The 24,134-nt window shown below is 39.7% G+C and overlaps 2 protein-coding genes across 9 annotated transcripts in view; both read left to right on the top strand.

Annotated features, from left to right (window-relative positions):
- The window catches only part of PTPN4 (protein tyrosine phosphatase non-receptor type 4), a 118,281-nt gene extending 105,131 nt beyond the window's left edge, over positions 1-13,150 (top strand). Inside the window, exons 25-27 of the mRNA XM_040602694.1 lie at positions 712-860; positions 3,931-4,066; positions 6,559-13,150. Coding sequence (XP_040458628.1) covers positions 712-860; positions 3,931-4,066; positions 6,559-6,645 — 372 coding nt within the window. The 3' untranslated portion in view covers positions 6,646-13,150. The remainder of the gene's footprint in view (positions 1-711; positions 861-3,930; positions 4,067-6,558) is intronic.
- A 976-nt stretch (positions 13,151-14,126) lies between these two features.
- EPB41L5 (erythrocyte membrane protein band 4.1 like 5) overlaps positions 14,127-24,134 on the top strand; it is a 56,710-nt gene continuing 46,702 nt past the window's right edge. For 3 of the 8 annotated variants that reach the window (XM_040602863.1, XM_040602862.1, XM_040602855.1), the window contains exons 1-2: positions 15,723-15,797; positions 16,182-16,372. In XM_040602863.1, the coding sequence (XP_040458797.1) occupies positions 15,758-15,797; positions 16,182-16,372 (231 nt within the window). In that variant the 5' untranslated portion in view covers positions 15,723-15,757. Of the gene's footprint in view, positions 14,169-14,542; positions 15,022-15,117; positions 15,235-15,494; positions 15,562-15,722; positions 15,798-16,181; positions 16,373-24,134 lie in introns of those variants that run through there. The other 5 variants (XM_040602856.1, XM_040602858.1, XM_040602859.1 and 2 more) reach the window with 5 other exon arrangements.

Raw genomic sequence — 24,134 nt, 5'->3', positions numbered from 1 at the left:
CTTATTTGTTATCAGTAGTGGAATCTCTCAAAATTATTCTGTGCCTAGAAGTTGTTTAAAGTGCAGTAACTCCTGTTCTTTGAAATGCTACTTTTATACTGATTTTAAGGCCTGTCTTCTCCGCTAACCAGAGGCAGATTGTGTTAGTAGAGCAAGGGGCAGGAGGAAGTAGAAAACAGTGATTTTGCATCTTCTGTGTAGTTTAGTACACTGGATAAAATTGAGATGCAGATAAAGCCAAGACAATGCTGCTGTTCACATGGGGTCTGAAGGAAAGATTTTATGTCTGAAAGTACTGCCTCTCCCCACCCTACCCCAATTCTGTCATTTGATCTAGTAAGAGTTCCTTTTTCTGTTAAATTAGTTTTGCTAAAAATTTGATCACCTTCTTGTGCATCTAGTGTTCAGATACATCATTGATATCCTTGAATTGCTTTGCTATTACATGGCATGTATTTTTTTTTTAACCTGTTGAAAATGCAAACATTTGTGGATTGCCTTTTTTGTTTTTAAGAAAAAAAGAAAAATCTAAAATCTGGGATGAGAAATATTTAACACTAATAAAGTGCTACTAGTTGCCTGAAGCCACCTCTATGACGAGTACGAGTTGCTGTAAATGTACCATTGATACTTTTTTAATTTTTTTTTTTGCTTTATTTTTTTTTAATGGGACCTGATTTAATGTTGAATAAATTTCATGTTTCTGCTTAGAAAGAGGAAAGCCGCCAATTAACCCAAATCCAGTATATAGCATGGCCTGATCATGGGGTTCCTGATGATTCCAGCGATTTCCTGGATTTTGTGTGTCTTGTGCGAAAGAAGAGGGCTGGCAGAGAGGAACCTGTTGTTGTTCATTGCAGGTATCCATTTTTTCCCAACTAAAATTATTTATCATCAAATATCTTTTCTGTGCTTTTTTGTGGAAATAAACATTTAATTGTATCTACTTTGGGGATGACATTTAAATTAAATAATTACTGAAAATTGTATCACATTTCAATAAGAAAAACTGAGTATCTACATACATTGAGCTGTGCAGGGATGTTGTTTTGGGACTTTTTTTTTGTTTACACTTTAAATGCTTGTCTAACAGTCTGTGTAATAATTCTGGGAAATGTCAAAAGATACTGAGGAATCCTTTCCTCATGGTGACTGTTCTACGAAACTCCAGAATAGCTGTATAAATAATCCATAGCAGAAATTGTGGGTGGTATATGCAATGATTAAATAAAAGACACTTTCAAGTCTGCAGTCTTAGGCTACATGATATTTTGATACATACATTAAGATGACACATTTTCCTCAACAATTTACTTGTGTCATAAATTAAAATAACTCTTATCAGATTTTTATGTACATATGAAATGTGGTTTTTGTTTTTCTTGTCAAGTAGTTAATAATAGCATTCTACAATCCTATAGTAAATTCGAAAATCTTAATCCTTTAAAACACCTGATTAGTAAACTATAATAATCCATAATGCCAAATGTCTTCAAATGAACATGTGCTATACCAATTCTTGATGAACAGTTCTGTGAATAAATTTGAACTCTAAATTCCTGATTACTCCCCAGTCATTGTTCCTGAGTCAGGTGTGCATTGTTCCTGTTTCAGAGACAAGCTGAGAGTTTTAAGGGATAAAATAAGTTTAAAGACTATGTAATCCACAAGTAAAGAAGGTATTTATTGAAGAAGATGAAAGAAAAATGTTTTCTCTTTTTAATGCTTTGTGTATCAGAAATTGTATTTAGTTGGTTTTGCTTGCTTTTCGCTGAAATATATGTCAGGGTATATTTTATTAACTATGGAAACCAGTAGCAGAATGCCACTGTCTTAAATGATACTATATTGCTCTTTAACTTTCATTATTGATGTTCTTCTGGTTGATACTGTTGTGAGCAAATAATGAAAATATCAAACAAATACAACTTGTACAATATAAAGTGGGCAAGTATGCAGAGACACTGGCAGAACAACTTTGGAGAGTATGAACAGTTTCATTCATCTCAATGAGTCATCAATTCAGCTCCACAGATAATTTCAGTACCAACATTGATAACAGTTTAATCTTTCACAGAAGAGACAGAATATCACAGTTCAACATGATTTACTTAATTGACCTAACTTGGTGGCTGTTGGGAAACATAACCAAATTCCACTAGTTAGTCAAGCTGAAGGAGCCCAGGGTTCTTCTCTATTGTGCGTACACACTATTTTTAACATCTGTTCAGTGTAATAGGACAAGGCATTAGTACAACAAAATGGTGAAACTTGTTTTCAGAACTAAGCCACCAGCTTTAGTGTGGGAAATCCAAGTAGCTAGTAGAGCACACTATTCTTTTGTGCAATCGTAGTTTAAAAACAAAACCAAAAAACCCAGAAAGATAAAAAGCAACAAAACCTTTAAGAAATTGGAAAGGTTTTTGTTATGTTGAACTACTTAAAACATGAATTTCTAAGCTTGTGTTCATGTGTTTTTATTTTCACAAGGCTCTTACTAGTTCAGTTGAACAGTTTCTAATTTTTGTCTAGGTGTGATGGTGAGCCACCCATCCTGTCCATGTCTTTCGTGATTTTCATGTCCTGTGTCAGTGTTCCCCTCCACTAGTCAGTGACTTATTTTTCCAAGCTGAAAAGTCCTACTCTACCTCATATTTATTATATGGAAACTATCACACTTTCCGTTGTTGTTGCCCTTCTTTGAATCTTTTGAAGTTGTAAAATGAGTCATTAGGTTCTTTGAACAGATACTGCTCCTGTTTGGGTTTGGTAAACCATTCTGCATATAAATTCTATACATATAAACCACTATTGAATAATCGCATATAACCAGCACATTGATCTCTTGTCATAAAATTCTCATGGCATCCCTGAAATATATAGTAGTTTTAATGCCACCTTCTGGGCAAAGATTTAAAGTAGTAGATTGGCCAGGGTTAATTAGAAGTTATGCTTCAAAATCAGAACAATTAAGTTTCAAAGCTTGGAATGTTTATATTAATTAATTTAGAAGCACTTTCATTTATAGACTGAAATACTAGCTGAGTTGAGAAGGTGTTGGGTATTGAAAATATGGATTTGGTCTTGTCTTCAAATATGGAGAAACATTGGTTTTCTATTTCAAAAGTGCAACAATTTTCTTGAATATGAAGAATCTGAATTTGAAGCTGATAATCAAGTTCAAGGTTAAAAATTCAATTGTTTAAGGATTGCTATTTGTGGAAAAGTGTATATATATGTAAAACAATGCAGATGAATCTGTAGACGTGTTTTTAAGCTAAAGATGATTCGTGTAGGCTCTCTTAGACATTTTTCCATTCTGAGATGTATATGATGCGGTTCTTCCTTGTATTGGATGGGATTGCTATTACATGTTCCTTTTCAAGCTACACAAGTTAGATCTCTAGTACTTTTTAATATTAAGAAAATTATCATTACTGTCATCCTCCAAAGGTTTCTAGTAATTGTTCTATTCCTTATTCTGAAATATGAAGGTATGGATCACTTCAAGAACATGAACATGGTTTCATCAAGCCAGCCCAACATTCTAGTGACCGTCATTCCAGTAATGGTCAAATTGACACCAAGCGCACAGTGTATGCTAGGAATCTCTGTGTTTTGTAATCATCTGGATATCAGTATGATTTATAATATGGTATGAACAGATACTTGTTTGTAAATCCTGCTCAAGTGAAAGGCTGGGTTAAGACAGTCTCCAAAGGATTGACAATTCTGCACTGATTTTTTTTTTCCTCTGTTCAAGCAGGATGGAGGCTTCCAGTGACACAATCTGTCTAACCCTATTAGTATTATGGGAATCATAACTATCACTCATTGAGAATTCTTGAGAAGGAAGGTCTTTAAGTATGAACTATATTCCAGACACTTTGTTTCACTTTCCATTTTGGGGTTTTTGTTGGCTTTTTTCAGTGCTGGGATTGGACGGACAGGAGTTCTTATCACTATGGAGACAGCTATGTGTCTCATTGAGTGCAATCAGCCTGTTTATCCATTAGATATTGTAAGAACCATGAGAGATCAAAGAGCCATGATGATCCAAACACCTGTGAGTATCATACTTGCTGTTCTGTTGCAGAAGAATAATTTCCTATTACCTAGTCGTATCATTAGATGGATTTTTAATCTACTTGCTGTTTGGTCATATTGCACAGAGGTCATCTTTACCCAGTGTAGCTGTAGCCTTGGCTCCAGGCAGGAGTAAATTGCTGAGGTTATTGGAAAGGAAAAATTCTTTAAATTTCTACAAATAAACCTTGAAAAAAGCAGCAGCTGATTCAGAAATACCCAGCAATTCATATCAAAAAGAGCCAATTTTTGGTAGTGTAAAAATCACTCAGCAGAGAAAGCAGGAGTCTCATTCCAGGTGTTAAGAATGGGAGTAGCGTTAAAAGGTAAAAACAGAAAGACTGAAGACACGCAAGAAACATCTTCAGTGATGCAATTCAGTGATTTCATTATAATTAAGGCAAAAAAACCCAACAAGCCTTAACTCTGCCCTGTAGTGACTTAAAGGGAAATAATGAGAGAAATAATATTTTTAAAAATCAGTGTAATTAAATCTGATGTGAGATATATCAAAGTAACTTTAAGTTTAGTCTAAAGAAAAAAAGTGACTTGCTACCAGGATTCTTTTGGTGCCTTCACATCTGATACGTCTTAAGATGCTGGAATTTTTCCTGGAGCTATAATATTTGGAGATTTTTGAGATAATTGCAATGTTGCTTTAATGTATGATATTTCAGAACTCTAAAAGTTTTAGAACAGATTTAGAAACATTTTATTTGTATCAGTCAGATGTTGCATATCTCTGAGGGTAGTTTGTGTTTACATTTTTAAAAAATACCTAAAAAGGGTTAAAAGATTGGTCTATGTTGTCTTTTTATTAAAAAAAAAAAAAAAAAAAAAAAAAAAAGGGCTTGGAGTCTTGATTGTTCCAAGCTTTGAACAGTTCAACTTTTTTTGAATCAGTAATTAGTTTTATAGTTTACTCATAGGATATATAATTTAAAGAGAAAGTATTTTGAAAGAGGAAAGGGACTAGGGACAGTATTAAATCTCTCCCACAATTACCTGAAGGTAGGTAGTTACTGTATTAATTTTGATGTCCCTGCTGCTATTCCTCTAATCAAATTTGAATAAACCTTTTGTGCTCTTCAGAGAGTATTCAGACTGGCAAAAAGTACACATGGGCATCCATTTCTAGGTCATCTGTCATTCAATGCTGCTGTCTAGTATTCATGTTCCCCTAAAAAAAAGTTGTATCATTTAGCTAGCTAGGAAAGATGAGGAAGATGATGACCATACGTGAAAAATAACAAAGGATGTCTCTTGCTGTTTGCAGTGACTATACAGTATGAATAGCATATCTGTCTAGCATACGTAGTAGAGAGGAAGAGAGTTTTATTAGTAAATGTAGGATGTGCAGTGGTAAGGGGTGTAACTTCGGTGAAACTCAGGCGTTTACTGCATCAGAGGGAGAAAGGATAATAGAAGACTTAAAGTGCTTTTCTTTAAGATTTCATAAAGATCAGCGATTACAATTTCTGCTTTGGCACGCTCTTCCCGATTTTGTGTATCTTGAAAGATTCGTTCAGTGACCACAAGATGGCCCTACGGGTGGGTGTCTGTTGGAGAGTGCAAAGTCTCCTTCGGTAGCACTGGAAGCAAAATAAGTATTTTACACAAATATGTATAAATTTAACTATTTTAATATCCATGCAACAATACAGTAAATAATGATTCTGTTACTAAATCTGTTACTGTGCCCATTTAAGATCTGACATCACTAATCACTCCATGCAGAGGGATATTCCAGGACACTGAAAATGAAAGCATTCTGGCTTTCTGACCAGCATATACACTGTTATGCAGTATTCAGTGTTAGTCATGGTCTCTTACAAAATAGTGATTTTATTTAATTTTATTTTCATTATATTCCAATTTGATTACTATTTGGGTTTTTTAACTATTATTTGTGTAAAACAAAATATTACTGATGTCTGTGTATGCAGGTGCGAGACTTGAATGCATTGGCTAAATGTATTAAATATCTAAAACATTATATAATGTTTAGAAACTGGACTTCTGGCTTTTTAAAACATGAAACAATTTTCTTCTTTATGAAATTCTGAGACGGAGGTGCCACTAACATGCCAGAATTCATGTATGAAAAAGTGCTTTGAAACTATGTCTTCTAAATCCCAAGTGCATGGAAACCTCAGGTCAGTGAAACTTCAGCAGTGAAATGAAGAGCAGAAGACTGCAAAATAAGTGATGTTGTAATAATAGTGCTGTTTTTGTGGGTATGACTTTTGGTATGTATTTCAAATATGCCATTCATCCCATTTTTCTGCTGAGAAGCAAGATGTTCTAATATAAAGTTCCTGTTGCTTTGTGCTTCCTAAAGTAACTTTGAAGCACAGTTCTTGGCCTGTCAAAGAGAATGGGATGGGGAAATCTTAGAGTCCTTTTCTGCTTCCAAATGACATGCTTCAATTACATTTCTTTTCAATTTACTGAATCTGCTTTCCTTTTCAGAGTCAATATAGATTTGTATGTGAAGCTATTTTGAAGGTGTATGAAGAAGGATTTATTAAACCTTTACAACCATCACTGCATAAGTAAAGAGCAAAAAAACATAGGATATCAATTGAGGAATCGTGTCCTCTATAATGAACTGGCAGCATTCTTCGTGCCGTGTTACTGCTTGCAGGAAATGATAGTGAAGTACAGCAAAGAATTGACAAAGGACTTTGAAAACTTCAGCACTGTTGCACTTTACGTTGAAACAAAATCAGTCTCTGAAACTCTTCTAACCTTCATATGTTTGAAGACTTTATTTTCGTGCTTTGCTCCAAACAAACCATAAACTGAAAGAACTAATTGTGTTCAGGGTAATCTACGATATTTCATTGTAGTGCCATATACTGCGCTTCTGGTTGAATTGCTACAAACAAGGCTTGGAATTATTTCACTCTGTTTTACACCCGTGTCTCTTAAAATGAAAAACAAATGAAAAATTACACTAAGCCATGGTCTTTTTCCAGTGCTAGGTTTATTTACTATGTACAGAATCTCACTGTTTTGTTTTTTACAACATTAGCAATATTGCCGATACTAGATAGATACACACTGCCTACTGATGCAGCACACTTTGTCCTACACCCTTACTAGAGACCAGCTGGTTATTAGAGGAAAGCTGGCGTCTGTGTTAACCCAGCAGTAGCTGCATAATGCCCACTTACCAGCATCTTGTACAAAATAATAATAATGATAACAATAAAAATAATAATAAAAAAATAAACAGCATTTCTTTGACACAGCTTGTGTGTCATACACTGGTGTATTCTGATTCGTGTGACAAGAGTACGTGATGGGAACTAGTGCATGCATTATGTCTTAACCCCTTAAGTGCCTTGAGACTTACAGCGTACATCCAGTGAAAGGCACTCATGATTCTGTGGGGGTGGTATTGTCCTGTCATATTTATCTTAATGGGTTCAGATTTTAAAAACGGCCCTTGGTGCTTGGAATGTGTTACCGCAAGGGGTCATGGAAATACCATTCCCTCTTTCCTTATACAAGTACCTGTGTGCTATTCTCGGTAGCAAAAGCACCTCTGCCAACTTAATGAATGAGCATTGTATGCTGCTGTATTGTAACTATGTGAAAAATCTGACACATTCCTTCATTCCTTCCAACTAGTAACTTACTAGCAGCTTACTATGAAATGCTGGTAGGTCATTAGGAACTGATACAATGTTTTATCCTTCTATTGAGAATAGCTGTCTTACTTGATTAGAACATAACTCTTTAACAGCACTGATAATTAAGTTGAACTTACAATCAGATGTGATTTAGTTCCATCATCTCTTAACCAATTAAGTCCTCATAGTTGATTTCAAGCCATGTTCGTACAGGTCTGCCTTTTATTTAATTGTTTGAGTGGGGGGAAGGGAGGAGAACACTATGAGGTTTTCCCAGAACTTTATTTTAATTCCATAGTGACCCCAGTCCCCTTCTGTTATGCTTGTGCAAAATTGTTCCAGTTGATATGGGTTGCTTCTTATTTAATTTGGTAGAAGATGTGTAAGAAATATCTGTCTGATACAGTATCTGAACTCGTTCTAAAGATACATAAATGTCCCAGTTTTTTAACATTTTTCCGGTATAGGAAAAACAAGTCAGAAGCAAGGTATCCAGTGTAATATACTGTAAGAAAAAAATCAGTCACTTCTTTGACTGCCCTGTGACAACATAACTTTGTACCCTCTATTTAAAAGTTTTAATTTATTGTATTGGTTTCCTGAAAATGTTTATCCAGTAAATCTTGTTGTAAGCTATATAGAGCATAGAATTAAAATGGAAAGTTCTACACTAAATAATTTTTAACTATCAAAGAATTATATTATATAATATACTGTGTTCTATGGACATTTGAAAGAGATCAGCTATGAACTATTAAATGAGAAGGGATTCAGACAAAGTGAAATCCTGGCTTATGACTTCAGTGATAAATGTGAACCACAATGCCAAATGGAAGATAGAGTTTTAAATATTTTTAGAAAACAAAATAATATTAGGTGGCCTGTGGCCCTGTTACTTACATTTCTAGGTTTGATGCTTAAATCAATATTATCCCTCAGTGAAAAATTAATCTTACAAGAATCTCTGGATCTGATAAACTGAAAAAGAGAAATAAGGTAGCTTTAATCTCAGTTTTATTTAAAGCCATTTGCAACAAAACAAAATTCTTCTTTAGAATTCTTCTTTAACTTCCATGTGATGAGATTATTAGCTGAGATGCTGGCTAGTTGGAAGGTTATTTTAAACTCAGCACTTATAATTAATCCATTTTATTGAAATAAATTTTCTTCAAGTTGTAAATGAAAGTAGCATTTGCCCTTTTATTCGGAGGGAAAACTGAAATGGAGTTTATAGCAACATTATATAGTGTTGGTATGTCACATATTTAAATATTCTTATGTAAAGTTGCCAAAGCAATTTGAGTTCAAAAGACCCATTTATACCACAATTAAGTGTGGGATATGTATCGGTCATCTGTCATTACTGCTTCGATTACAAACAGAGGCAAAAATAATTGCTCTCTTCAAAATCCTGCTCTGCACTGACTTAAACTGATTTGTAATGTATATAACTAGTTGCACTGGGAAAAAAATTGGAAAAAAGTAACTATTCTTAGATAATTGGCCATCAGGGACTCAGTGGCTTTTTGGCTTCTCCAAATCCAGGATAGTGGTAACCAAAAACTGATTGAAAATAAAGAGAAATAAAAGGGAAAGAGAATAGCATTGAAGCCTTTCTGCACCATAAATCATTTGTTCAAATGTTCCTACCTGTTGTGGTATAAATGGCCTTTAAAATATTTTTATATGGCCAAAAAAAGCTGAACTGCTAAATATTTTACTTTGGGTTATGAAGATCTGTATCATCCTTAAGGGTTTTTAAAAGAAGTTTTTGTATGTTTCATGCTGTACAAAACATGAATGTATCTTTCAGACATAATGACCTATAGACCTATATGTGATTGGTGTTATGACTGTTGGATTTTATGAATAATTATTTTCATACCATTTGATTAGGAAAAATATTGGGTGGGTGTGGGAAAGAGTATGTTTGTAACACTTCCATTGTACGAATCCAGTTTAAAAAAAAAAGAAAAAAAGAAAAAAAAAAGAAATATTCATTGTAAATAAGAGCAATATTCTGACAATTTTGTGCCAATGTATAATGTTAAGACTTTTGTTTTCCTGTTAGGTTCGGATTGAAAACTACCACTACCATCTCTTGTTTAAAGTGGATTTTTAAGGGTTTTTTTAGTAGAAAGACATGGGGCTCTAGTGGGGGCTTTGAGTGTTTTGGGGGCATTTTTTATTTTTGCTAGATATGAAGTAAGATGCAGGTGTTGATTAATAAACCACCTACAGATTGTCAGCCAATCCACTCTGAGAAATACTGCTTTAGATATACCAGATAACTGAGCTGAAGAATTCATTTATGCTGAATTTGGAAGCATTTGTTATTTAAAATAACTTGCAAGTCTTAAGCAGTAAAATACTGCTTTTATGCATTTTATTTTTATATATTTTTCCCAGTTATGAAAAATAGGAAGCCTGTGGGGTTTTCTTCTCACTAGATTTAATGCTATCGGATGTTTCTTCCGCATTTCTCTGTTAAGTCTTGAAAGCTTATGTCCCATATAGGTAAAGCGGTACCACTTATAGCGTATCTGATTACAGTCTGGCACGCCATCTATTAGAGAAATGGTGAGAAAGCAGTTGGGAGATACAGGAACATGAGGAGTTTGTTGCGGAACCTGTGTAGCCGGCAGCTTTCCCTGGACACCTTCCAAAAAGCTTTGTGGTACCCATAGAAGGGCCAAAATGCAGCGGACCTGCTGCAGTTGCACTGCCCAGGGAGACGGGAGGTAGGGAAGGTCTGGCATGGAGTTGCTGGAGCTGAACTGTGTGATATTTCTATGCTTCTGCAGTGTGTGTGCAGGTGTGTGGGTGATGTTTGATGGCTCAGGGAATTAGCATGAGCATGAAAAACTATGGATCCACCAATTCCCAAAGCAGGTTGTACAATGTGTATGCTGTAGTTTTGACTGTAGGGCTACTATGCAGGTAATCTTCAAGACCCTCAGCCCTAAGGATAAAGGGAGGGATTGGGTTATCATCCAAATTAAAATTTTGCATATTTGGACTTCCACAAAGTGCAGGAATGATGCCCTCTAATGTCAGTTGCAGTCTTTTGGTAGCTCACATCTTGGGTTCCCACTTGCCTGGGTGTATTTGTGAATTTAAGTACCCACCTTTTCTCTTGAGACCGGAAAAGCTCTTTTCCATTACTTTTAGTGCTAGGATCCAAAATCAAAATCTGGTAAAAAGATATTCATTGATTAGATGTGGATCTTGCATGAAATTGCAGGGATTATAATGAGTGTTGATTGGGAAGCTGTTACAAGGGGAAAATGGTTTGTTTGTTTCAGTGTAACTGTTCTGTCCAGTCTGTATTATCCCACTGCAGTTATAAATTGAAACTGATTTTATTATTTTTTTTGCGTTTTTGTTTAGTGGTCTGCAAAGGAGGCCAGCTTGTTATCAGTGGATTCTACCTCTGTGCTGGCTGTTACCATGAGCATGCATCTTTCCAGTTCATAGGGCTTCTCTAGCTACAAGTTTTTAACTGGTGCGTAAGCTGTAAGCTCTTGATTGTTGGCTTTGGCATGTTGTACTGATTGAGAGCTCAGTGGTAAAAACTGCAGAAAAATCACTTTATAAAAAAAATGCTGAAATTTTCAATTAAAAATATAGGACTTTTTGATTTCTTTCAACAAGTAGCCTCATTTAAAACAAAACTTGCCACTAAAATATCTAGCATTCTAGTCTGCTATAGCATGAACTATGGTTTTGCAGACTGGCTGACAGTTTGTTGGTTGTGTTATTTTGTATTTAGCAAGCTTATGTTTTTTAAAGGGTAATTTTTTTCAAAGTGTTTTGATGTTTGAATAGTAGCACTTTATTTCATGCTTACTACTGACTGAACTATTGGACAAAATGAATAGGGTTTGGAGAGAGATGTTTAATGGGTCTCTGTACAGAGATTATTCAGATTACACCCTGGTACGAATGCTTTCTATTGTTCCAACCATTTCTGGTTTGTTGTTCATGTATTTATGAGGGATTGTCAGAAAATGGATATTAATAAGGTATTAATAATTCTATCATCTCAGTTTTCCTGTTTTAAAAAGAATATAAAGCCTTGCATTTGAAAAAAAAAAAAAAAGGTGCAAATAGAAACTACAGGGTACTTGTAATTTTAACTCTGTGATCTCTCTCAGCTAGCTGCAGATTAGGTATGTTTACTGTAAATGTTTCTGCTAAGCATTATTTTTAACATTAGATCAATTACCTGGAAATCAGTATTTTTTTTTACTTAACTTATTTGAATTTTGATAACTAAAGGTAATGCACAACGAAGTTTAAAGAAGTTGTCACCCTTTTACTCCTAGGCCAGGGGCCTAAGACATGAGTGAAAGGGTTAAACAGTTTACATTAAGCTGTTGTTTTCTTTAACTAGAATATATCCACAAAGACTAGACTATAAAAGATCCAGTGCAATTATTTCAGTACATTGGGGTACCACAGTAACAACCCATAATAATCTTATAGGAAAATTAAGGTAAGAAAACAAAGGTTGTATTTTATCCAGCATATCTGGATTTGTTTTCCATTTGCTTTGGTTTGTTTACCAGTGATCCCATTTTAACCAGTCAATTTGGCAGGGCTGTTTGTGTAAGGTTTGGGGGTTTTCTGTAACAGGTGCTATACTGTGTGTAAATATAAAGGGAAGAATATTATGTAGATCGTTATTAACAATCAGATGGTGGCAATATTTTTTGCTAGTTACTTCTGGTAATTGATTTGCATTTCCAGCTGCGGCTTTCAGTTGCCAAATTTCATCTCAGTTTCGTACTGCTGAATGATGGACTGCAAGTGTGAAGTAAATCATCTCGGAGTTGAATAGCTCTTTTGTTATATACTAACTCTTGTGTATCTTTATTAATGTTGGGGGGATGGGAAGGTTCTTCCCCTAAGTTGACTTTTGCCTATAAATTTGTTTAAAAGCACATGAGGGAGGGGGAGGAAAAAAAAAAAAACAAACCACAACTAAATGCAACATCTTGGCTAAACAGCCAGGGTGATTAATTGAAAATGTTGGAAACTTGAAATTGGTCAACACTGGACAATGTGAAAATAAATTCAGCTTTTGTCACTGCAGCTACTGTATGCTTTAAAGGGCCTTATGTATTTGTTCTCATTTTGATAAAATGAAATTTCTTGCCATTAAAATGATACACTAACTTCTACCGAAAACCAGCAGTTCCCAGGATAAATATGCTAATTAACATTTAACAAGTCTTGTTTTAGTCTTAAGTAAAATTTCATTCTATTATGTGAAAAAATGCTGTTATGCATATTTTGTGGATATATTTAATTTCAGTTGACAAATAGTTGTTCTAGGTACAGACTTGAAATATATATATAGTTTACTTGTGGATCTTAATTGTTTAATTGCAAAATAAAGATGTGCTTTAGTAATTTAATTTTTTGCGATTTTCTTGTTACTCTACACACTGTTTTGCTGTGCTACTTTTATATGTTTCTGATGCCAAATAATGTTCATCTTGTGTTTTACTTTTTGACATTGTATGTCATAAATACAGCCCTATGGATTTGAGTACTAGGAGAGGATGCTAAACTATCAGGAATGAAATTGTTGGGTACAAATAAGCATGAGAGTATCAACCAAAGTTTTTTACCTGAAACCATATACTGCAGGTTTTGCACTAATGGCAGAATAACTCTATTGATCTTTTATACAGTGAGTGTTTTGGAGACAGTGTTCAACAGAGATTATAGTCTGATCGCAAACAGGACATGAGGAATAGTGATGTGAAGAATAAAAATTCCAGATGGAAGCTTGTGATGAAATCTTTGCTGCCAATAAGCGAGAGGGTGTTTAAAGCAAAAGTAGGGAAAGATGGAAGGACTTAACAGGCAAGACAAAAATCTCAGGAGGGATAAATTAGTTAATCTCTACTGAGGATTCATCAGCTATCTGAAAACCTCAGAGATAATTTTCCCCCTCTTTAAATATAGTAATTTGTCTGTTTCATTTGGGAACTTTATTGCAAGCTCCCATGTGTATTTCATGACAGACTGCCTGGAGCAACCATAGTCCCTGCCTCTCTGATAAAAAGTATCTAAGTTCCCCTGTTTTGTGATTTAGGTTTGTGAGGAAATACCAAGGCACAAACCTGAACCTCACCTTCCCCGAAGCCTGCCTTGCTCCTCCTGCTTGTGGTAGCACAGGGTGACTGTGTTGTCAACATAGGGGTGTTTTAGTTATTTTAGAAATTTAACATCAAAATCAGCCTGTTGCTTCATCAGCAAATACTGGGCAATCACCTGTCGGCTCTTTTTTTTTTTTTTTCCATTTTTTTTTCTCCATTTCATCAAATGACGTCAAACTAACTCCCTGGATATTCGGGCGTGGGAGCGGATTTTGCCATAGCAGTGTACTGATGCGTGGTTCATGGTGGCGGCTCCTCCGCGTGGCAGGTGAGTGACCGGTTACCTCAGCCTGGGTTTCAGAGCCGAGTGCAGGAAACGTTGTGTTACTGTGAGCAAAAGCCGTCCCAGTAACAAGCCACAGTCTGTTTTCCCGGACTGTACACAGGCTGGATTCCCAGTTATCCCGGGGTGTTGAAGGAGCCTGGAGCTTCTTTACTGAGAGCAGAGTCACTGCGAGCTGCCCCTGCCCGCCCTGCCGTTGCTGTCTGGGCCCTCCGAGCGCCGCAGCTGGTGCCGGGGAGCGCGGCCCGGTCCCCTGGGCTGGAGCAAGTGACAAAAATGATAAAGTATGTGCGCCACCGCTGGGGTTCGCGTTTTCAAAGGGCGTTAGGATACAAACGGCGGTTTTCCATCAAGCTCCTGTTTCAGCACAGGAGTGCCGACAGCGCCGGTTTGCAGATGGTTCTGCTGCGCTCCGTGCCTCGCCCCCGTCCTCCTCCAGGCAGGGCTCGACACCGCCCTCTGCTCGCCAACCTAACGCCTGGGGCGGCTCCCTGCTCCCGCTGGCCGGCCCAGCCGCCGGGGGAACCGGCCACTACCTGTGCGCACGAATTCCAGAGATTTTCCCAAGGAATTCGAAAGCCATCCCGAAGGCTCAAGCGCAGTGCCCCCCCTCCCCGGGCAGCACGTGGGCCGGGCTGCGCCCCCGCCCCCCCGCGCGGCCCTCCGCTGGGCGAAACCACCTGGCTCGGGGCGGGGGCGCCCCTTTCCCACCGCGATCCGCCCCTTTAAAGGGGCGACGGCCCCGCGGCGCGGTGCGGTGCGCTGCCTGTGCCGCCAGCCCCGCTCCGCCAGCCCCGCTCCGCGCCGGGCGGGACGGAGCCGCCGCGGAGGCCGCCAGGTGAGTGAGCGGGGGGCGGGAAGGACGGGCAGTCGTTGCCCGTTTAGGGGCCTCCCACGTCGCTCCGCCATGTTCGGAGGCCCGCCCCTGCCGGGGGCTCCCTCACCGCCCCCCCGCTCGCCCCCAGGGCCTTGAGGAGCCGCCGCGGGGACGCGCTCCTGCCGCTCCCGGCCGCGCCGCTGCCGCCGCCTGGGCCGCGGGGCCGGCCGCCAGGTGAGCGGCGCGGGGATCCCGCTGTGGCCGCCGCGGAGGGTCGGCGGCGCCGCGCCGGTGCTCGAGCGGCCGCGGCGGGGGAGGGCGGGGCGCGACCCCCGGGGGCGGCGGGCCGGGAGCGGGGCCGCGGGCCGCGTCTGGGAGGGCGCCGGCCTCGGGGCGTTATGTAAGGGCGGGGGGCGCCCGGCCGGCGGCCGGGGGAGTGAGCGGGGGCGGGGGCCGTGCCTTGCCGCGCTCCCCCGGGGGAGGCGGGCGGGCAGCGCCGGGTTTCGGCGCGCTGGGCTGGGCTGCGAGCCGGCGAGACCGGCCGGTGGCTGCGGCTCGGGGGTGACTCATCGCCGGGCGGGCGGGGACGCGGGCGGCGCCGGGCCGGGGCGGGGGGGGGCAGGAGGGCCGGGGGGCGGCCGCGGCGGGCCGGTCTGCGCCGGGCCCCTGCAGGGCCTGCCCGTGGGGGCTGGGCACCAGCGTCCCGGCCGTGAGCAAAGTCGTGGGGCGGGAGGGGTCGGGTATAACTTTGCTTTCGATGGGAGGAATGGAGTGTGACAGCCGAGAGCACAGCCGTGGTACGTACATCTTGGCTGCTTCCCAGCTTTGGGAGAGCATCCCTGTTCGGTTGAAGGTGTACCAGCGTCGCTGTTAGTGAAAGATTGCCATCAATTGTACGAGATCCACGCCATCGCTGTTTTTTCCCGAGTGTACTCTCGATTGTCCCAAAAATCATCCCAGCTCTGTCAAAGGTTTAAGCTGAGGGTTTTTTTTCAAAGTAAAAGACTTAGCCAAAGACTACAGGTATTTAAATCCAAAGAAGTGAAACATCCGTTTGAATCTCTTGTAGCTCTTTATCAAATTCAGGCATTTTTTAAGAACTTTAAATGTGGGCTGTTATTTTTCTTTTTTCTGTGAAGACCTGATACTAAAGTGTTCTTTTCCTGTTTTGAATTTCCTAGCAAAGATGCTGAGTTTCTTCCGACGAACCCTTGGGCGGCGGTCTATGCGTAAGCATGCGGAGAAGGAACGGCTAAGAGAGGCCCAAAGAGCTGCAACCCACATCCCTGCAGCTGGGGACGCAAAATCCATCATTACCTGCCGAGTGGCGCTGCTGGATGGAACAGATGTCAGCGTGGACTTACCGGTACGAGTGATGCAAGCTTATTTTTTAAATATGGTTGGCTTATGTCAGTCTGTCTGCTCTCTTTGCTGCTTACAAGTTAGGTAAAGGCGTATCTATTTGTTGTAGCAACTGACCATGCGATTTGACATCCACTCAGTTACAGGTCATTGAAAGGCGCTGAAAGAATAGTTATCTTTGTTATTCACTGAAACCGGAGAGGGTGTTTTGTTAGATGTCGTTGTGCCTTATACACTGAACACTTTCCAGCATGTTATTGTAGTTGTTGTGCCAAGGCCTAATTCAGGGTGTTTTGGGTGAATTGGATTATCTTTGTGGTGAGCTGGGCATGCATCTTGAGAAGGAAGGTAAATTTCCTGGTGTAACTGTTGAGGGGGAGGGATGAGCAGAAGTACTAGCAGTAATTTCTGCGTGGATTTTGTTTTGATTTGGTCAGAGATGGGTGCAGTTTTTAACGCTTACTCGAGAAGGGAGGGGGAAAGAAGAATTCTGTTTCCTCCTTCTCCTTTAGGGCAGATTATATAGCAGGGATTGTCTCATACCATAGTGCTTTATTGGGAGTGAGGTGTTAGCCACTGTTTTACATTTCTAAAGCTTCCTTAATATATACGTGCTCGTTCTGTTCTGCTTAATTATATACCTGATTTTGACCCATAGGATGAACAGTAGCAGTAGAAGTGATGTGCTCTGTTTTTTCCATTACCATGTGTTATAGTTGTTAACGTCTTGTTTTGAGCTCATATAGGTGAGCTAGGAAGCTGTGGGTCGGAGACCTCCTGACTAGTTCCGTAGGATTTTGGCTGCAGTAACAGTTGTGCTGATGTTGGAGCTGCTGGTTAGAAAGAGCATGTGGAGCGACCATTCTTGAAACATCTTTTCCTTCCCCCCCTTTTTTATTTTAAGCACAATTCTAGAGCGTTTATAATGTTAGGTAGTCTGAGGAAGGCTCAACTTGCTAGAGCATCAAGCAGTGCTGTTGGCATAGTGAGCAGTAATAACTCCTGCAATATCCAGAGCCCCAAGTAATCTAGGGTTGAAGAAACTGTTTGGCATCTTTATTTGTGAAGTGACTACGCAGATAAGCATTTACAGAGGGCAGTAGAACTGATTTGTATGTCTCTGAAACAATGGAATGAACATATCTAGTGTGGCTTAGTGCCTAGGATGTTTGATGTGAGGCCAGGAATGCCCACAAACACTTTATAGCAAGAGTTACACTTAAAAAGTACTCGAGCTTAAGTTGGTGTCTCCACATAACCAGAGTGGTAATCTTTGGAGCTGGAGCTGGCTTCGTAGGCAAATTCCTGGTGCCTCTAACAACATTTCTAAGGCCTTGAGGAGCATAAATTGAACCTGAAAAGGTGTCACGACCTACCGTCTGGACTATGAAACTTAGATCGGAGTTCAGTAGTAACTGTTCATTTCTACAGGACGCTTTTTTCGCTCTTGCTTTTTTTTCTTTGTTAGCCAGTATAAAGCTTTGTCTGTGCTTATCTAAGTTATAGGTAACAGTAAACAAATACGCGAAATCAGCATACCAGATGCAGTAATTGCAGTGCATCATCAGTGGCTGGCAGGTACCAGTTCCTTTGGTGATTAAAATACAATAAATTAAAAGATCAGATTAAATGTTTCATTTCAGACTCCTTAATGTGTTTGTTCTTGTGTCTCCACTTGCATTGTTCATATTTTGAAGTTGACTCTTAAAGAGGAAAGAAAAAAGGGACGGTGGGCAGGGGATGAAGGGAGGGTGCAGAATTGTGGCAAAACAACATTGCTTCACTGCTTTCTAAAATCTAAAGCTAAATTAAAAATACATTTGTGTGTATCTAGAAATATCTCTTTTTCTTTTACAAAAACTTTCCTTGAGAATCGTCGTCCTGTTGCAGCTAACACCTTCACCTTTTCCAAGACTGGTTCTCTTAGTTTGTTGGCAGTAGATTTGGTTTAAAATGAACTCTTGTTATCTCAAAGAGGTGCCCTCAGGTCTGCCAGTTCAGTTGTGCGTAGTCCCATTGTCTATCTATGTTCTGTGAGATTGTTTTATTAAAAGAAAAAAAATAACAGAAAGTGTTTCTTAAGACTGAATCACTTAGCAAACAGGTTAGTTCACAGCCAGAGAAAGAGGTGCCTTGGCAAGAATGAATGCCATACCTTTTTTAATCTGTGGCTGCATAAACACTTTACAATGGCATAAGTTGTTGCTGCCACAGGAAGAAAAGATGTTGCTTTCGTTATTGCGTTTGTCCTTGTTTTCGCATACCCCTTGGCAGAAGAAACAGTTTTTTGGCAGCCAGGCAGTAAGCTAAGTCAAGGAAATGCTGTGGCTGAAAATAATCAGTATAATTTCGTTATGTTAGTTTCCAGCTGGAGTGATTCTCCAATCTGGTTCCCCATGTGCCTCCCCAAATGTGGTGAAGAAGTGTTTAGAGGTGGTATCAGGCTTATGCTTGCTTAAAATCCTTGTCGAGCTATACCCTCACAGTGAATTTGCTACTGAAGAAAGACTATTGTCAGGTTAAGGTCATTCTTATAATTGAATCTGAGATTGCTGAATTTCTGTTTAAATTTTAAAAAAAAAAGGGGGGGGGAGGGAGGGGGAACCCCCAACCACAGGGCACGTAAACCAAACATGTTTCAGAGTCTTTATAAGCAGAGACTGACGCTTTTATGAATATTGACAATGAGACAGAAGGGACATGTTGTAAATGATTCAGCTGATATTTAATTATTGAACACAGAGCCAGGATTTGAGTAGTAAATGTGCTTTTTGTCCACTGATCTTATCTGTGGTGTCTGTCAAGCCACTTAATCTGTGTGCTTTTCTATTTCTTCTGTTGTTTTTAATTACAGAATTGCCTGACTTGAGCTGTTCATCAAAGCTACAGTCCTACTCCAGTACATAGACTGGATTCTTTTTAAGTATCTACTTATTTTGTAGTCGTGTCAATGACTGAAGGATATCAGTGTTATGTATACTATTTAGTGTCGTTTTGATATGTTCAGAATAGGAGGCATGATTTGAGTGAGTTATCAATGTTTTTGGGGGGCAGTTTGAAAGATGTGGGATTTTTCCCCCCTCCCAGCTTCATCTCAGATTCTAAAGTTGTGTTTTGACCCGGTAGTTTTCCTCGTCTATTACCACTTGTTTGAAGCTTCATGTTTGTCTGAATGCATTCAGTAATTTTGACAGACCTAAGTGCTTAATGAAATACTAAGAAAATTACTGTTTCTTTACCGATGAAACGTTTTTGTAAAATACAGGGCGTCTGTTAACTGTGTTGCTGTTGATGTTCATCACGCACAATGTTTTACTGTTAACTTACCTCGAGTTCAACTTGGACGAAAGTCAGGTTGTGCTTTTTCTTCTAATTGTTTAAGAATCATGGGTGGAATGTTTGCTTACTGGTATGAGTGGTGAGAGGACAAGAACTCTGTTTTGCTGACATCCCTTATCTTACTTTTAATCCTGTTCCCATGCAAAACTAAACTCCCATCTTCCCCCACTGCACCTGTGGAATTTCCAAAAGCTCAAAAGCCATGAAGAGCCCTAGTTTGGTACCTGAAGACTCACTTGTACTCATCTGGGCTCTCAAGGGAACCTCTCAGCAGCTGGAATACTGGCTCTTCAGGTGGCCATGGTTTATAGGGAAGGACAGGATGGGGAGGGGGAGGGCATCATAGTGGTGTTTTTCCTTGAAAGCTGCTTTTAATTGGAGTCACCAACAGCTTATGAAATACTCGTGAACAAATGTCAAGAATTTCAAATAAAGTGCTATTTTGAGTACTGGAGGGGGCTCCAGAGGATTTTTAAATCAAAAGATCTAAAAATTGAGTGTTTGTTGAGATAATCAATTTTATGCTATACATAGTAATTAATGGGGAGAGGGGAGAGGGGAAAGATAACCTAGATGAAGGGGAAAAATGGCAAGAGAAATAATGTAAATAAAATTACAGGGATACACTTGGCATATGTACCTTTTAAAAAATTTGTGGATAGCTTTCTGTGGGAGAACAAGGTCAGCCGTACTGTAGCAACAGATAGTAAGTATGGGGTCTTATAGAAGCAGCACTGTAATTTCTGGAAGCCAGAGGTGTTTTGGTAAAAAAACACAAACACACAAAAACCCAAAAACACCAAACGAAAAACCACCATCTGATCCTGCTTAACCCGTAATTTACATAATCTTCTCATGGACAATAGAGCATTAATTGTATTCCAGGCTCTGTACATGTAACCTAAGTTTTAGGCAAAACCTTTCTAGTGGTACAAGGTGAAAGACACAAATTATGAGAATGGATGCTCTCTGAGTAGTTTTTCATCTCAGAATATTCCTTATTTATGCATGCATGAAATGTAATATGGAGATTGCAAAATGAGATGATTTTGTCCTTAGTATAATGAAGTATTTATTGTTAAAGTAAGGTCTTGTATAAACCAGTGCAAGGGCTGTGTGGAATAGCAGGAACTGGTTAAGCTGTTTATGGTTTTGGAGTAATGCTTACAAAATAAGATAAAAAGGACTGTATTTGTAGTGATTATTTTAAATAAAATTAAGAAGTCTATATGGAATGCCAAAAATGTTGCCAGCAAACTGTTAATGAGTGCGGATGGTTTTTTGTGTAGAGGGAGATGATCTGTGTTTATCCGACTACAAGATCAGAGATGTATTGTGATAGTTGATTACTGATTACTCAGTAATCCATTCTGGTGTTTATTAAAAGCTTGTAGAGTATTTGTGGGTACTTGCTGAATATTTGTAAATAAATCTGAAATACATAATGCTGTCTGTGGCACAGGTGCTGATTAAAAAGAAAATCTAGTAATGCTAAAAACATTGGAAAATCAGTCATGAAATAAAATGAGTAATTTTATTGTCCAAGGCTGGCTTTGAAATTTTCAAAATAATGCTCAGCTGACAAAAGTAAAGAATAAATAAATACTTGCTTGCGTGCGTTAAGATTATAAAGTTTTGGATTAAAACTTATTTTCCCACGTGGTCTTTGTGTTAAACTGTTGACACACTTTTGGCTATTAGCTTAAACAACTGAAAGACCTTTAGGGGACTGAAATTGGAAAAATTGATCCTAAGCTGAGTCTTACAAGGCCGAGGTGCTGTCTGTGCGGTGTAAGGGGGCCCAGCCACAGAGCAGGTTGATCCAGCGCTCCCTGGGCTGCCAGGCTGAAATGGTACTGAGATCGCTGCGCTGGTCCAGCACTTGTGAGCAGCAGCAGAACTGCGGAGTTGTGCTGGGAGCCCAGTCACTCTGGGTGAGCAGCAGGTGAGCGTGCCAGCCTTGCCGCAGCGCACCCACGGAGCCCTGCTGCGGTCGGGAAGGGAGGACGGGAGCAGCTGGAAGCGAGCTGTGGCTGCTGTCAGTCATTTGTTTGGCCTGCAGTGTGCTGCCGAGTGATCCCGGGCATGGTGCTCCAGGCTGGTTTAGTTGCCTGAAGGTTTAGCATTCTTAACTTGCAGCGTAACTCCCCCTGCTTTCCTGCTGAGCTGCCCCTGTAAAGAGCACGCTCAAAAGTCTGAGACCCTCATATGCTCTTAACCAGACGGCTCCTGAGAAACCTGCAGGTGCAACACCAAATCAAACCAAAATGTTGGAGAATATACTGGGGGGAAGGTATTGAATCTCTAAACCTTAATTGCTGGGCAAACAGTTTGGATATATTCTGTATCAGAAAGAACATTAAGAGGTAGAGTCAGGAAATCTATTAAACCAAATGTGTAACTGGAAGATAAAAACTTTCTAGGAGAGGAAAAACAGAGTCTCCTGGCAAAAAAAAAATATGTTTTGAATCTGTATTTTTATGTATAGGGTCAATAAGCCTAAGCATAATACGTTAAAACCCTTCTATACAGTGTTCTAATAAACACACAATTATGGAGGGTATTGAAATCACTTCTTTGTAAGGATTTTTGGGAGATGCCTTGTTCTTTCTCCAGAGAATAACAGAACAAAGTATTTAATCATAAATGTTTATCTTCCTATATCTGGGAGAGAGTGAGTAAATAGAAGAATTGATAAGCTCTGTCTCTGGAGGTAGAAATTCTCTGCAGCATTCCAGCCTGCAGTGCTTTTTACTCCATACAAGAATAAATGGTGCATGTTGTCAAAGGCTGGGAATAAACCAGAGAGAGAAGCTGAACTGGTGTTTTGCTGCCAGTGGCATCTTTAGATGAAGGAGAAAATCGACTGGGGAGTTGGGAAAAGTTATTTGAAAGATCGATGCTTGGAGTTTGAGGAGAGGAGCAATTCCATTTGTAGGTCAGTACTTAAAGCCGTAAGAAGATCAGGATGGTACAAATAATGTGTACTTCTAACACTGCCATTGTAAAGATAAGGCGTTTTAACCCTCCAGTTCTCCAGGAAACCTTAATGGTGTTAACTATAGATAGTTTTCATGTTACTGAGATGAAATCTTTTTCCTTTAAAGCTCACTGTGGTGCTTTCTGGTGGCTTATTTTTTCAAACCATGTTGTTTGGGAGAAGGGGGATTAACTACATGAAAAAATGGACAGGCTCATCTGCTGCTCCCACAGTGCAACGGTCTGTCAGTGTGCTTAAGTGGCATCCTACCAACTGGGTAGCTGTATATCCTGAATAGGGGTCCCTAACTTCTTGGGGTGGGGGGGTAATTGGAGTCTTGCTGAGGAAACTGGTATGTATATAAATGCCCTCCTAATGAATTGACAAAAAACAGGAAGGGAGATTTTTGCCCTTCAGTAGCTACTGAAGTAGCAATAGCTACTGTTAGTTACTGTTAATAAGCAATATTGACATAATCATCTGAAGAAATCTTCTGACAAATAAGTACAGCTACAAAGACATAAGGGATAAGTCCCATGAAGGTAAAGCCTGCTTTGGGTTTTTTTTTCAGTGTTCAATAGGGACCTCCTTTTCTTCACAAAGAAAAGAAAGAGGAGAAAAATCCTTTTCTTATTTAGTTAGCAAATGGTTGCCAGTTTGGGTGGTTTTTTTTTCAAGTTTTGGAAGTATGAAGTACTCTACTGTGATTAAAAACCTGATAACAAACCTTATCAAGTGAGCTGTTCAGCTGGTGACGGCCCAGCACCAGGTCTCATCCCCCCCAGCTGTTGTAAGGCCGTGTTGCTTCACCAGTGCTGGTCTGTGGTGGCTGCTGGCACTGAACATGGCTTTTCCGTCACAGGCAAGCTGTGGGGCGCCGAGACCGTGAGAAGAGGGTATAAACTCTGCCTCTGCTTTTAGGCAGTGAGTGACTGAGGTGCCTGAGCAAAGGGGCAATGTCTCTGTAGCACCTTGTCCCAGCGATGAAGGGACAAACCAGCCTGCCGAGGTGAACCCCAGAGCTGGCTTTACTCATCCTTGCTGCTGAGCTACTGGGGTTGTGTCCAGCCTTTTTAACACCTACTCAGTCAGCAGCCACAGTTACTAGGAGCAGCAGGAAGATGTCATTAGGACTTAAGTTGGGGGCATCCCTTCCACTCAGGGGTGGGGGCTCGATTCATGCTAAAGCAATCAAAAGATGCTTTTGTCTCATTCCAGAGTGTGGCAGAACAAGTAGGTGACCTGTCCTGTATAAAATGATATATTTTCTTTAATTTTCCCAGTTCAGTTATTGATTCTGCTGTTGCTTCCTACAGAGTATGGCAGACTGAGTAAATCAAGTAATTGGGTTTTACAGAATTACAAACCCATGAAGAGTTTAATTTGTGCCCTGAAGGGAGGACCAGCCACTGGCTGGACTGCTTGTGAATGGAATCGTTAATAGTTCATTGGT

Source organism: Falco naumanni, chromosome 8 (assembly GCF_017639655.2).
Source record: "Falco naumanni isolate bFalNau1 chromosome 8, bFalNau1.pat, whole genome shotgun sequence".
Taxonomy (NCBI): domain Eukaryota; kingdom Metazoa; phylum Chordata; class Aves; order Falconiformes; family Falconidae; genus Falco; species Falco naumanni.
This window is presented reverse-complemented; position numbering and strand designations above follow the sequence as displayed.